Source organism: Sesamum indicum, linkage group LG3 (genome assembly GCF_026168435.1).
Source record: "Sesamum indicum cultivar Baizhima isolate 11 linkage group LG3, ASM2616843v1, whole genome shotgun sequence".
Classification (NCBI taxonomy): Eukaryota; Viridiplantae; Streptophyta; class Magnoliopsida; order Lamiales; family Pedaliaceae; genus Sesamum; species Sesamum indicum.
This window is the reverse complement of record NC_142659.1, coordinates 16,431,447-16,446,670: the sequence shown is the minus strand read 5'-3', so window position 1 is coordinate 16,446,670 and position 15,224 is coordinate 16,431,447. Positions and strand designations below refer to the sequence as shown.

The following is a 15,224-nucleotide window of genomic DNA, read 5'->3' as shown; positions in this document are numbered from 1 at the left end:
ATTGTGTCTAATCAAATTAAGATTATTACACACGACCAATTATTGTGTTTAGTCAAATGAAGATTAGTGTACAAAAATGGTCGTCAATAACGTGCTTGTATCGTATAAATAGATAATACAGACATCAATGCATCTGTATAACTATATATATGCAGTACAAAATGCAAAATCTACATAATTTAGTACAAGAAAATGAATCAATAGCTACGAGAGAAAAAAAAATCAGCCGTCACACGTTGATCTTACCATGTACATGGCTATTAAAAAACCAGTAGAATTAAATAATAAACTAAAAAACCTTAATACATACATATATAAAAATAAAGAATCTTTTTGCATGGGGGTGTGTGCTTTGGATACTCTGGGGGGCGCGTGAGTAAAGCCAACATTGTGTTTTGTAAGTGCATGCAAATGAGACAAACTGGTGAAGGTGTAGAACATGTGCATAAGGCAAAAGTCACACTACTACAAGAGGTGATTCTGTTGAACATATAAACAAGAAGAATTTAATGAGAAAAATGATAGAAAGAAAATGTAACATGGGAGTGTTATTTCTTAGATGTTCTTTCTGCAATTACAGGGCGTTAATGGCTACCAAGAAAAAAACTATTACATCCGAGGGCATCCACAATTCATGGACCAGCTCAGTACTTGGTGTAAGAAAGTCCAATCCCAAGTTAAAGAAGTGTGAAAGATTAAAGCAAAAATGCTTAATTTTAAGGCATTCCTCTACAGAAAGTAATCAAAATACAGAAATGCATAGGTAAACTCCAAATTGCATGCCAAGAAGGATCAGCTTTTGTCCAAATGTTTGCCCTATGGATGAGAGCAACCTTCTATAACAAAAATTTGCCAGAAGTGCCATTGTGCTGTGATTCTAGCCCGGTCCTTTGAGATCCACCAAGCAATGACTCTTCAGCCAGCTTTAGTTGCCTTTCTGTTGGCGGCAGGAAACGTATTAGTAGAGAGCAAGGGTAAACGACTAGAATAAGAACGGATATATTGAGTATGCACATAATGCATTGGTGATACGTCCAAGCAAGCCACAAAAGTAGGTATAGATTTGCATGTTAAATTTAGAGAAGGGAGAGGTCACATATGCAGAGTGCAGCAGAGGGGTCAAACAAAGAAAAAGGAGGAAATAAAAGGAAACAAGATTTTTTGTTCATAGAAAGGCACCAGGGTTTTTCAATAGCATTGATTGATACTTCCATGCAAGATAAGAACTCCAAGACCGACATTATTTACAATAACATGTAATTATTACTTGGCCAGCTTCCTAACAGCATCTCATGATTGTGATTGTATGTTCATCCTATTAATCAGCCAAAGGTGTGAAGTTGAAACAAGAGACAGGCCTTACATCCAGTGCAGAGAGTAATGGGAGTGGCAGCTATAGGGCACACATATATGGACATGCATTCATGTATGTGTGGGACGGCGAGGTTTCCGAGGTGGGGTGTGCGCGTGACACACACACACACACACACACACAGAGATAGATAGATGCACCAACCAAACAGTCCATGTGTCCTTTTGCGCCTGATGTTTGGTTGGTGAGTACGCTTCGAAAACAAAAGCGGAGGTTCACCTGATGAGGACCGGTTACCTGTGGAGAAGTCAAAAAGAATATATCATATAGTACACCAAATCCCTCAGGAGGCTATGCAGCCAAAAGCTATGGAAAATCAATTCCTACTCCAACCTTTTCGGTTTCCAATTTATTGGGAACTGCGTACAATATAGTGCCTTATTGACTCATATAAAACATAGGAAAGTAATCTGACAAGACCAGAGGACTACACGTTGACATTTAAAGAATTGTCTAATTTGGATCCAGCTAACAGTCCATGACCAACGAGACATCTGCGCCTTTATCACCTCAAATTCTGATTGCGTGGCGGTGCTCTTTTATCGTATTCTTTTACCTACAAGTCCACCTACCGACAGAACAAAGTTAACACTTGGTAAACCTCCGTATTGAACAATGTTTCAGGAGTTGCCTTTTGACCATCAACATGATGTTGGAAACAACTATTTGACCCACTAAAGTCGTAATTAATAAGCTTGGCTTGCAGTTATTGCTGCCATGTTTTAAAATCTCTCCTGATTTTCAAAATGATCTTTCTGTGGTGTTTTAGTTGGAAGTTTCATTACATTCTCTTGAGAAGTTCCAAGTGTGTCTTTGAACTGTTGATGTCAAAAGATGTAACTCATTGCATCATATTGTATTCCATGGCTCACAAGCCCACTTGGGAGCTATACACAGGGGAAGCATCTAAGCCGTTTTTCAAAAACAGTAGCTACACGTAGTATTAAGTTGCTACATAATCACCTTTGATTGATCTAGATAATATTAATTTGGAAGGTTATTTCAATATTACTTACTTTACTAAGCCACCAGTCTGCCTAAATACAAACAGCACATCCCCTGAAACTATGGATGATTACACAATTCTGCCTCTTTCACAGACATAATAACTCAGGATAAGAAGGTTAGCGAAGTATACTGTTCTGAAATGGAAGACAAGTACTTAAAATATACACCTTTTAGAGAACACTAGTTTAATTTCAGTACAGTGTGGACAACCCTTTAAGTGCCACCGACCCACTAAATAAATCCCCTCTCCAACCTAATGTTCATAAAACGATAAGCATGTTCTTAATAAAAATCCCCTGCCTAAGCAAAGAAGCCCGTAAGTGCATAGCAATCATACTCGAACAACAAGAAGTACTTTTAATGTCCCCCTATGCAGATCAGTGCCATGCTAATTGCTACTCGTGATGCATCTCTCTATATTACTAAGAATAATACACGTGTATATTGATGACATCACAATCATCTAAAAGACGCATAGTTGAATATGTCATATGAATGTGAAGTAAATAATACACACATGTTGCAAGCTAAACAACGAAAAAGACAGTGTAGCATTGATGCAGCACTCGTTGCAGATGGTATTGAAGTCACTCTTGTGGTGCCATCCTCTTGAGTGGTTCCATGACTAGTGAAGTGCACAGTGTGCTGCAAAATGGACAGTAAAGAGCCCAAAAGGCGAGGCGGCATGAGCAATTAGAATTGTGGTTCTCAGTCCAAAATGACTTGTAGTAGCATGTCAACAGTTAAAGTGAATTGACTTTTCATCAATAAAACCTAATGATCAAGAACTGAAATGAGATAGAGTGGTTTTAGCTTTTGGCCAAAACCAAGTATATAGAATCGATTCTTCCAATCCATTCTCACATATATGTCTAAAGTCAGAAATTTCGAAATGCTTTGCCAAAACCCATCCTGGTTTTCACTCTGTTCAACAGACACATTGACACTAAAGAAAGTAAAAAAAGCCAAACAAAATACACAGAATTGAAAACAGTTAGAGGGTACCGTTGGGCAGAAGGGTAGAGGAATCCTTCAGAGGAGCTGAAAATGCAAGGGCGTCCTGGTATGAGACAAGATTTCGCGATGACAAGAGAACTTTGGAGGTTACCGGACAGAACCTGGTGCCCAGCATACCGAATTAGGGTTTTGGAGGACGCCATTTTGGTTGAAAACTGAAGGATCAGAATACAGGAAGTGGTGGTTTTCATATTTCAGCTTTTCCTTGTCAAAATTTGCGTGAAATTCTCCTTTTGTGTTTTCCTTTCCATTTTCCCTTTTTGGAAATCCTCATCGCCCAACTCAGTTCGTTAATGACTCAATTTCACATCACTATTTCTTCTTCTTGGGATTTTTTTTTTTTAAAGAAAAAAGGCCATATGTCGAACATTGTTATTGAGTCTGCCAAATCATACATTGGACAAATGAACATGATTCTTAATTGAAGTGTATCAACTCCATAAAACTTCTACTATTTTCCAAATATCACCTGTTTTTTTTTTTTTTAATAAATCAATTATCATCATTTCAATCAACAACTATAATAGTCATTAATATCGTAGAATACCAACGCATTAATAAGATCCGAATTTATGATCTAATCACGAAACTTTAACTTTTCCATTATTCAAGTTTATGATCTAACTACAAAACTTCAACTTTTTCAACTTAACTAGCCCTACCTTAATTGCACATACCAAATGGAAACAATTATCTTCTCCCCCACAGAAGTGTGCAAATTTTAGACTGAAAAACAGTTTGTCCATTGATGATTTTCCCATCCAAGAGGGTTCAAGACGGATCACTGTTCGATCTTACATGATCTGCATTAAATATAGCAGAAGATCTATTGTAGACCTTAAGCAACCAGCGACGAATATCACAGAACACACACAATGGGAGTTGAATCATACATCCACTTGTCGATCGCTAACAAACACCACACAGAGTGAGAATGGGAAAAAAAAATCTTCAGTTGATTAGCATCTAAAAAAAAAATTTTAACTGGGAAAGCAGAGTAGCCAATCTTTCAGTCAGTCCCTTTAATGAGGAGGAAATACAACAAACCAAATCCATCCATCCAACCCAAACAAATATCTGAGGAAGAAAGAAATACAATGGTAAAACCCATACTGTCTCACTACAAAGGAACTGGAGAAAGATGGGTGATCCTACTACAACAAGAAAGTGCCAAAAACATAAATTAATAGGGGAAGCATTTTGCCTCGCAACACATTATAAGAGATGTAATGTAACTAAGTAGCGGGAGAAATTGGGGAAAAAATAAATAAATACGGCCTCATGGTTCTTAGAAAAATACATGTGGCAGAGACAACTAAGCTTGTGGCTTTTCAAATGTACAATATTACTCGTTATGCTTGCAGCAGGGGTTCTTATTGCCCGGCTAGTAGTGCAGAAGAAATCCAGTCTAAAGCAGCAGTTTCAGTCTCCGGATTTAGTTGCAGAGATGGAGAGAATGGAGTAAGTGAAACCTGTTTCAAGAAGCGAGGGTCGTTAGTTCATTGATGAGAAGCCAACTACATGTATCGTGAAAAGGGAGACAACTTTCATGTCATGCAGGAGGGGGCTTCAAAGAAAGACCAAATTGCTTGCAAAGAATCTGCAATTCCAGGCAATTTATGGAGAAAGAGCATATGCGTGTACTAAACGTCGTCATTCAATCATACAGAACTGGTTATAGAGGTATGCATATAATAATCAGGCACTTCTGGAAGAAATACTGGTTTCATACAAACACATCACATAATTTTACACTTACAAAGCCACTTTCAAGCGCTCTAAAATCCAGATCCTCGTCCTCTGCTTCATGTTCCTTGTCAACCATCTGAACACATAACTTGTCAAGTCATTCATCAAGACAATCAACTGGCAATCACTTAGTGGCAAAAAAATATTGTAACGAAGTAATTGGTGTTTTAGAGGCAGAAAAGGTATGACGGGTATCATGGTCAAAAGGAAAAGGTAACATAATGATGCATATTACTAATATCTATGTCCCATGACAAATAGTGCCAGTTCCAGGTCCAATAGGAAAGGGTCGGAGCAACTAATTTGTATGTCAAGATCAAACAATGAAAAGTCCTCCGCTGAAAGACATTCATACAGAGGGAAGTAGATTCATTTATGTTGAAGGATTACGTGAATACAAAGTTTGATTTTTCATAACCTAGCCTCTCTGAGATTAATACATCCAAGAAACAACAATAATAGCTACCAACACGATAAGATTGTGACAGACAGAAGAGAACTGAAGGGAAAATGAAAGAAACTAAAGCACATAAGACACTTCACTATACTCCTAAATGCAACACAGGAGAATTTACCTCTGCACGGAAATACTTAACAGTCCTTTTAAAATCAGATTTCCCTGCAGCACCAACTGATTCCACAACCTCAATATTGTTCTTCTGAGTAGTCAAACGGCGAGCAGCACCCTGCAGAAACAACATGAATATTAACCAATTGGATCCTACACTAATCCCCAAACCAATACCATTAATAATATAAATGATGTAAAGCATTTAAAGACCACTCACAGCAGCAGAGGCATCACGGCTGAGTTGCGCGAACTGCATGCCAAAGCCTGGCTGGCTGCCAGTAAAACGTGCAGCAGACTGATGCCTGGTGCCTGAGATGGCAAGCCAGCTGAGGGTGGACCTCCAAAGGCTTCTCTTGGTAACCTTGAGGCCCTGTTAAGATACAGGCAAATACATACATTATGCTAGTCCCAAATAAAAAGCAACAGCTCTCCCTACTTCAAGCCCATAAATATGGAAAAGTTTTATGGCACTACAGCCAAACAAATTGGTACTCCAGCTATTGGATAATTTTAACTGTCCAGTAATTCATAATATTATTACATGACAGGCTGTCATATGAACAGATGAACATAGATTCAAATTCTTCCAAGTTCTCAAGCATGTAAACTCATGTCTAACAGTTAACTTTATTTGATTCAGTCCTAAGAAAAGGCTGGAATATCATATAATTTCAAATGAAGTGGTCAATTAAGGATAGGATGATACAGATCAGCTCTTCCATATCCATAAAATGATAAACCATGATTTTGTTTGAATTGGGCACAATTAAGAAATTCCAAAAGGCAATCATCACCAAGATTTTTAGGGCTTGATAGTATTCACCAAGTCAAGGCCACATCAAGCATAAATAGTCAAACATGATAACAAGATATATTCTTGTAACTAGCTTCAGTAATTCCCTGCTATCAATCTCAAAATTCACAGGTTATAGCATGTTGCTGCTTTTTCAATTTAATTTGCTGAATGGGTGAAAAATATTGCACAGAAAAGTTCAATAAAGAGCAAAACTCAGCCAGATTCTTTTAGCCCCTATTTTGTCCAAATGTATCTGCAGCTGCCAGTCTCATTACTGTTACGCATGAACACAAACAAGAGTAAATATTTCAATAACCTACTATTCATTAACTCAATCAATTAGCAGTATAAAAACGTCACACAGGATTTTCAAGAAAAATGAGATAACATACCAGAATAGTAGGAATCAATTAACCTCTCAAAATTAGATCAATAAACAATATGGATCAGTGGTTTTGTATTTTGCCTTCCCCATTAATTAACAAAGGTAAAAACTCATCAACATAGGCTATGCATCGGAGAGTAAAGGACCACTATCCTGAATAAGGTAATGAAAGCAAACCTTGTTTGCCAAGGGTGATGTTGGAACTTCTACATCCAATGAGAAGCCTTTAGGGAAAACCCCCTTCTCTATATCTCTTATGGCTGCATTTATTATGGGTAAGGACACAGTCACAGCATCCTTGAAGTCATTTTCCTCACTTCCATCCTTCTTCCTGCAACAGATTAGATAGCAAACTATCAGACACACAGTTAGAAATTAAACTTGTGAAGCACTTTAAAGACAAAGAACACACCAGTTTAGCGATATTGATATTGATGGAACACCATTGATTAGTGCTTCTCTAGCTCCAGCAACAACACTCGAATAATACCTAGATTTGTTGAGTTGTCTTTATAAGTATCGTGCTTACACAGATCAATTCAAATCCGAAAAAGAATAACTTATAAGTAGCAGATCACATGGAAAACAAGCAGCAACTTACATATGGTGGCCACAGCTCGAACCCTTGTTAATACCACTTAATACCTAAATATCCAGCAAAAGAAAGGAAAGAGATGACATCTTTGAAGAGGCAAGAAATATCAAAAACAAAAGTCAACTTCTTGAGGGGAAAATGAAGCAGACCAGCAGAGGCTTCGACCAGGCAAACAGTGCACCAGATAGTGCTAACGACACACAATCAACCGGAGTTCCTGAAAGTTGTATATAGCATAACATTTGCTTGAAATTAATTCAGGCCGTAAAATTTCAAATAAAAGCTCACAGAATCAACATTCCATCAAATCAAAACCACTCCAAGTCACAATAAACATATATGAATTGCAACAACAAGATGAAAATACATAATCATACCAGAAATTTCATACGCAGTGGCACCTTTAACCTCAACAGAAGCCACCTCAACTGTCTCCTTCAGCGACAATGAATGCCCTGATGTAGATTTGTCCCTGGAAACTCAGAACCACCAGAAAAATCAGCAAATATCTAAAACCAACATTCATACCCAAAAGAAAACCAACATCAGATAAGAAATTTATTTATAGGAAATAAACAAAACCCATTTACCGAATCATTCACAACAGAAGCTATCCATATACCAGGTAGAGAAACACAACAAATATACATAAGATCTAGAGAAAAACAGCACTGCCTCTCAGAGGTTCCCACAATCCACGACCGAGCATTAAACACGAAAACGCATCCATATAAAAAGAGAAAATGAAAAAAATCATTACGATTGAGGAGCAAGGACGTGGACATTGTAAGTGCCTTCACGAACGAGAGCATCGACCAAATAAGAAAGGCCCGGCGACTCAATCCCATCACTATTGGTAACCAAAATGATGGGCTTGGACTCATCATTCTCGCCGGGCTCATTCCCGGAAGAAGAGGGCTGAGCCGAATCGTCATCAGTTTTATCGGGTTTGGACGAAGCACCGTCGTCTTCGGCGGGCTTGCGGTTAGAGAGGGCTTGTTGAAGATTGGAGACCAGCCCCGGTGGCAAGAAGTTGTTCTTCAACGCAGGAGTTGTCATTTTCAGAGGGAAAATAAAGAGAAAAGGAAAAGGGAGTGGAATCTGACGAAAATGATGATGATGATGAAGAAGAAAGGGGTACGTACAGGGGTAGATTAGGGATGGAAGAGAGAGATGAAAGTTAGTTTATTATTATTGAGGAAAAGAGAGAAAGAGGGAGCGATTCAAACGGTGGCACAAATTTGCCTTCACTTTCTATAGTGAGAGAGAGAGAGATGGGCTGCTACCATTGACGCGTGCTTAGCACTTTCCTGAGTAAGTGGCTGGGATTGATTCTTGCCCGTTCCACCCAAAAGTACATTATTTCTTGAAATTCTATTTATTTCTTTAAATCACTAAAAATCACGGACGAGTTCAATGTAAAATTAAAGCATAAATAGCACTGTTTGGTCATTTAAAATTAATTTAATTTATTAAATGTTTTAATTTTAATATCTCTAAATTTCACATTTTGTCTTCATTTGGTCACTCAAACTATTTTTTTACGAAAAAATGGTCATGTGGCTGCTACATAACTTCGCCTGTAGGACAAACTCTTTTTTCTTAAAAAAAAAAAAAAAAAAAACTCGACCACACCATGTTTCCAGACATAAACCGCATCCAAACCATGAGTTGCATGTCCAGTCTCCTCAATGTAGAACAGACAATAATACATTCCAACGGTATTCCATTCCTAAGATCGATCGTGTTTTCATCCCAAAGTCCCGTTTCTACATAATTGTTCTCCTACCATGATTTTACAAATCTTTTAGGTACTTAAAGTGAAAATTAACCATTTTAGCATATAAAAAAAAAATCAAAATCCAACCCGATAAAAATTACAAATGAACATCTGCATAAAAAAATACCTTAAGGGACTAACCTAATTCTAAACACAAACTTAAATGAACCAACTTTGATATTTACCAAAAACAAATAAATATTATATTCACAAAAGAAAAATATATCTTTTCAAAATATTTAATTTACATCAAATATAAGAAATTATCAATAGAAAAGTAAAATATAATTTTAAAATACAATACACTCATAAATGATCTGCATTGGATCTGTACTATAAGTTTCTATATATAGAAATCAATTAAAAACTTGAAAATTACTGTTGCTTATTACATTAATATTTACATTTATATATCTAAAAGAACAAATAAAAATGATAATAGCAAAGTCAATTGAATGATTGAAGGCAAGAGCTGAAGAGTCTAGAGCTTATGATGATGTGAATTATGGATGTGTCCTAATTTACTCCAAACCCATCCATCCCTGACATAATAATAAAATGTCTATTTAAAATATCCAAATACATTATATGACATTGTAAAAAAATAAATTGGAAAACGTATATCACACTCAATAATAATAAATAAGATTTTAAACCAAAGATAGAATCATCCAATAAATGTTGAAATTTTCAATGCATTTAATTCTTACCCTTCTCCATAAATTCCACATCTTATCAATGTGGTATTGGTCATACCAAAAGTAATAGTTTCTTTTCATTAGACTTGCACCACATGGTGCACTCGATATATGTGCAAAGATATTTAAATAATTAATATTTTATTAATAAATTAATTATCAACTCAAATAATATGAAAATATTGAAAGTCGAAGAAGTTTGAGGGGTATTTTATTAAATTCACTAAAAATTATTAAAATGCTATTATGATTAAATTTTATTAAAAAAATTAAGTCGTTAAAGACAAATTTGAATATTCGAATATTAGTATGACAACGAAGCTTTTTTTTTTTTTTAAATGATATAGATATAGATTTTGGGGTTATTAATTTTTATCTAAATGAATTATTAAAAAAATTGATTGTGAGAAGGACCAGTGGCCATGTCTAGTACATTGGTATATTTTTAGGATTATTTCATTTAATAATTCATAACCATTTAATATCTAAATCTAAGTAGCTCTAATTAAAGTACATACATACTAATTCAAAAATTAAAAGCTATTGATATTGAGCCTTCCCAACCCAAAAGGGCGGAGGGCGGTGGGTTCCACTGCCAGAATCTGCTTTCACAGTAATGATAGTTTTGACTGGGACGTCGAGGGGACCTCCCATGATGGCGCGTGAAACTGCAGAAGATCATTGTACACCACACCTCACCACGTGGCGGGGACCCATTGCATGTCTTCTTGACTATTATGTTTGAAGAATTTAGAGTTTTTTTTTTTTTGGACAAGGAAGTATCAATCTGTTCCGTTCAACCTTTTTGCAACTTAAGAATCATAATCATTCAGTATAATTATGATCTTGGCGTTAATTTTTGGGTAAATTTCAATATACTCCCTCAAATTTATCATAATTATATTATTTTTTATTATTTAAAAAAATTACAAACACTCTTAATATTAACAATCATTTAAAAAATACTTTTTCATGATAACCTAATGGAAAGAGCATTTGTCAAACCGCCATTACTTACAAGGTATTTATAATATAACAAATCTCAAAAAAAATCCATTACAATTTACCCTCAAGTTTTAAGAATTACAAAATGTAAATATAGTTCATAATTAGTCAAATCTTGCACAAGGCTTGTTTCTCCAATAGTGCAAATATCAACGAGTAACTCTAAATCTTGATACGTGGTAATGAAAGATTGAAAATGAGCAAAATTTTATGTGAATCCAAGTTACAGAACCACTAATCAAACATCATGAGAAGCTTCCCTCAAACAGAAGTAGCCAATTATAAGGATAACAAATGATGAGATGTTATAAGCATCACTGATCTTGCAAAGACAAGGAGCAGCTTAGTTATCTCAGGACCAGACATACAACCATCCAGTGGTTCCAGAGCACAGTTAAACAAAGGATTAAGATTCATGAAAATGAAAAAAAGGCAACTTTACTTGGCACAATCACTACTACACTTTCACCAAAAATTAAACATCTATGCCTAGAGATCAGCAGAAATCGTCACTTTCGGTACGGATGGAACCTTCCACTAGGGGCATTACCGTTCCCATACCCCTTACCGCTTCCGTAGCCGCCGCCACCACCACCGCCGCCAACACCACCACCACCATACCCTTTTGCAGGGCCATATCCTCCACCACCATTGCCACCACCTCCAAAGCCTTTACCACCATCATAACCACCACCAGCTCCGGTATATCCTTTACCTACACCATAACCAGCAGCTCCCCCGTAACCTACAGGAGCTCCAAAACCACCACCTCCATATGCACCACCACTATACATGGGCCCGCCAAATCCATAACCGTACCCGTATCCACCATACCCTGCATAAAATCCTGCAGCCCCACCAGCATAATTTCCAGGGAAGTTTCCATAACCCCCATACCCTCCATAGCCACCATAACCGCCATAGCCTCTACCCATTTTACCACCATAACCACCACCAAAACCTTCTGAACCACCAGCAAAGCTGCCAGAAGCTTTTGAACTACTGCCACCACGACGAAGCCGACTTTCAGATGAATGATCGAAACCAGATCTTTTCGGCTCAGCCCTCTTTATCTCAACCTGTAAATATTAAAAATAGATGCCATGTTACCTCACTATGCCATAAACGCAAAGGTAAGAGAATGTCATATACTCACTTGCTTTCCACCAAGTTCATGCATTCGACCATCAGAGAATATCTTTTCAACAGCATCTTCATTCTCAAAGGTTACAAATCCAAATCCCCTGGACCGACCAGTTTTATGATCCAGCATAATTTGGTGCTCCACAATGTTACCATAAGAAGAGAAGTATTCCCTCAAGTCATCTATGATAAAATATTATGTAGAATTTGGTCAACAAGAAAAGTTCAATTTCCTACTGGCAAGAAAATTTCAAATGATGTCAGGCAAGAATCACCTTCATTTAATGACAATGGGAGACCACCGACAAATATTTTCTTTGTCCTTGATACTCCTCTGCCTTGCATGTCCTCTCTAGGAACTGTTCTCTTTACTTCTACCTGATACATAAGTTCAAACGAAAGGCCTAAAATTGTTTTCCAATAAGAAACTATGATCTGCACTAAAAATCATGGTGCTGTTGGCTATATTATCAAGGAATTCATACCGCTCTGCCATCAATGACATGGTCTTCCTGTAAAACTTTGTCAGCAACTTCTGGATCAGCAAATGTTACAAATCCGAAACCACGAGGTCTTCCAGAGATTTTATCCAACATTATTACAGAATCTGTAATTTCTCCATACTTCCTGAAGTACCTGCTGAACGACTCTGCAAAGTATAGCAGTGGCGACATATATAAGATTAAAACAATTGCATAATTATTGCCAACCAATGGATGCAACCAATCAAAAAGTTTCACTAACATCATGTAATTGCCCACTTATTGCCCACCAATGGATGCAGGAATAACAATGCCAAACATAAATAATAAAAACTTAATGACCTGTAGCATGCCTGCACAAAATATATCACTTGAAGTTGAACTTGAAGCTATAATTTGCATTTTAACTGGTATTTCCCCATTATGTAGAACTTAATGATAACTAAACATCACCCCAATTGAATCATACTATCACACATCAAATTGTAATAACTATCTAGAAATGTACATGTATTTATGGCCGACTTACATTACACAAGGTAAAGAGAATCTACAATACACTCCATCAGGAAAACACGAAGAGAGTTGATAGAACACAAAAGAAAAAGCTAAAGACAAATTGGAAAAGGGACTTGTTCTTTGTGAAAATACGGGAGTAGTGTTAGTTTGAATGTTCATAGTAGCACAAAAAATTGTAAACATGCAGTTGTAATATATGTTAAATTGGAAAACACATGCGCAATCAAACAAATAAATTACATTATTCTAATAAAAAACAAGTTCGATGTGAGGCCTCATAGAAAACCACCAGTATCTCTGTTTCTATTGGTTTCATGTTAACACTCTGGATTCGAGTCGCAAATGCATAACCTAATCGCCGTAACACAGTAGCCCAAAAATTATGTAATTTAGCACATAAACCTCAAATAGAACCCCAGAAACCATGAAGAGAACTAACAAACCTAAAAGAGAATGATCAGTTGCTAAAGAAACATATACTAGCAAGTTCAACATTTTAATTACAATCTCCCAAGATCTAAACATACTAGGAAACCATGAAAACATTAAACAGGACAAAAGAATACATACTATTTCTCACTTCAATCCTGCACAAGATTAATCTTAGTACATTAGAAAAAGAGACACAGAATGCGGAGGTGCATATTATACCTTCCGAAGTCTCCCAAGCAATGCCTCCAACGAAAAGTTTTCTATCACAACAAAAAAACCAACAGTTACAACAATTTTTTCACATCCCTCTATTTTCTTGGGGATCGAACCCAAACCCTCGACCTCACGTCTCATAATACACAAACTAAACTAATCAAAGCATTTCAATCTAACATGGACCTGACCACACAAGCTAAACTAACACAACTAACCCTGCAGACGACGAAGAATCGTGCTTTATGCCTGCACTATCATCTATGTTATCAATTGAATCGTAGTTTCCCTCTTCTGCCTCGTAATGTCCTTCATACTGCGGTTCCTCATCGCCGTAAACGGCGACGTTTTGTTCAGGTACACCATAATCCATTTGTGAATTCTGTTCTATTCCTACCTATACAAAGGAAAACAAAATACCTGCAAATAAATAAAGATTATTCTTCCATTTCTACACCCCTTTTCATACCTTTTCGAGGGAAACCCTAAACAAAGACCTGAACCTGATAATAATAAATTACCTAACCCGATAGCTAGCTAGGGTTTTCTATTCCTTGATGATTTGATGATGATGAAGAAGGTGGGAAAGAGCTTCCAGCAGCGGTGTCGTTTTGAAATTTTTGTTGAGGGTTGTCGAAACCCTAGGCTTTCGCTCCCTTTTTTCTGCAAAATTGATTTTCTCTTTCAGATGGGATTGTTAAATTTGTTACTGTTTTCAGTCTTGTTTTCCCCTTGTTTATAGTACACTAGCATCACATCACCCCAAACGGCGACGTATTGATGATGGTTCTTTGGGCTTGGGCCTATGTTATTGTTGGGCTGAATTCCTTTTCTCCATTCTCTTTGGGCCCACCAACGAATTTCTAATAAAGCTCTTCAAAAATATTATTATAAAAAAGAAAGACGATTTTTGACACTATTATATTAATTCTTTTATTGTGTTATAGCCGGCTGAATTGAAGCTATATTTTTTTGCGAGCTTTTTTTATTTTTTTATATTAAAAATTTTATATTCAAAATTAACCATGTATTATAATTATAAGATATTTTCATAACTTATAAAATGCTATATCTTATTGTAAAATAATTTTATATATAAAATAAAATCATGAAACTTATAAGATGTTAGTAACAACAGATTTGTGATTAATTTGAAGAAATTATGTAATATCTTATAAATAAATTGACAACACTTTTTAAAGAGCTTATAGCTTTTTACACCCTATTCTTAGAGCACATAGGATATTTTTCTAGAATATTTATCAAATATTTTATCACATTTTATAAGATGTTTTAAAAAGCTTATAAGCTCACTCAACCACCCTTGTTGATTTCGTAAGTCTGGCAGTACAAGTTGCATTCAAGTCATAATACTGTGTCACTCGAATTATAGCAATATCTCAATTGTTTTTGGCGAAAGGTACATTTCGTGTTATATTTCAATTTTTGAATTAATTTT

General features: G+C 36.2%; 2 protein-coding genes across 3 annotated transcripts; both read right to left on the bottom strand.

Annotated features, from left to right (window-relative positions):
* Nucleotides 1-4,395: 4,395 nt before the first annotated feature.
* On the bottom strand, nucleotides 4,396-8,813 carry LOC105157763 (uncharacterized). The gene is made up of 10 exons (XM_011074231.3): nucleotides 8,254-8,813; nucleotides 7,871-7,965; nucleotides 7,643-7,710; nucleotides 7,500-7,543; nucleotides 7,311-7,388; nucleotides 7,076-7,229; nucleotides 5,935-6,087; nucleotides 5,722-5,832; nucleotides 5,157-5,222; nucleotides 4,396-4,869 (listed from the first exon to the last, which is right to left on the bottom strand). Exons 1-10 carry the CDS (start codon nucleotides 8,550-8,552, stop codon nucleotides 4,771-4,773), a joined length of 1,167 nt encoding a protein of 388 aa, XP_011072533.1. The 5' UTR covers nucleotides 8,553-8,813; the 3' UTR covers nucleotides 4,396-4,770.
* Nucleotides 8,814-11,255: 2,442 nt separating this feature from the next.
* On the bottom strand, nucleotides 11,256-14,483 carry LOC105157762 (uncharacterized). 2 transcript variants are annotated; one of them, XM_088879242.1, is made up of 7 exons: nucleotides 14,287-14,483; nucleotides 13,984-14,185; nucleotides 13,772-13,812; nucleotides 12,605-12,768; nucleotides 12,395-12,497; nucleotides 12,133-12,302; nucleotides 11,256-12,055 (listed from the first exon to the last, which is right to left on the bottom strand). In XM_088879242.1, the coding sequence occupies exons 2-7, from the start codon at nucleotides 14,136-14,138 to the stop codon at nucleotides 11,486-11,488; spliced, it is 1,203 nt and encodes a 400-aa protein (XP_088735368.1). In that variant the 5' UTR covers nucleotides 14,139-14,185; nucleotides 14,287-14,483; the 3' UTR covers nucleotides 11,256-11,485. The 2 variants fall into 2 exon arrangements, with proteins under 2 accessions (XP_088735368.1, XP_088735369.1); XM_088879243.1 differs by having other exon boundaries at nucleotides 13,984-14,162.
* Nucleotides 14,484-15,224: the final 741 nt, after the last annotated feature.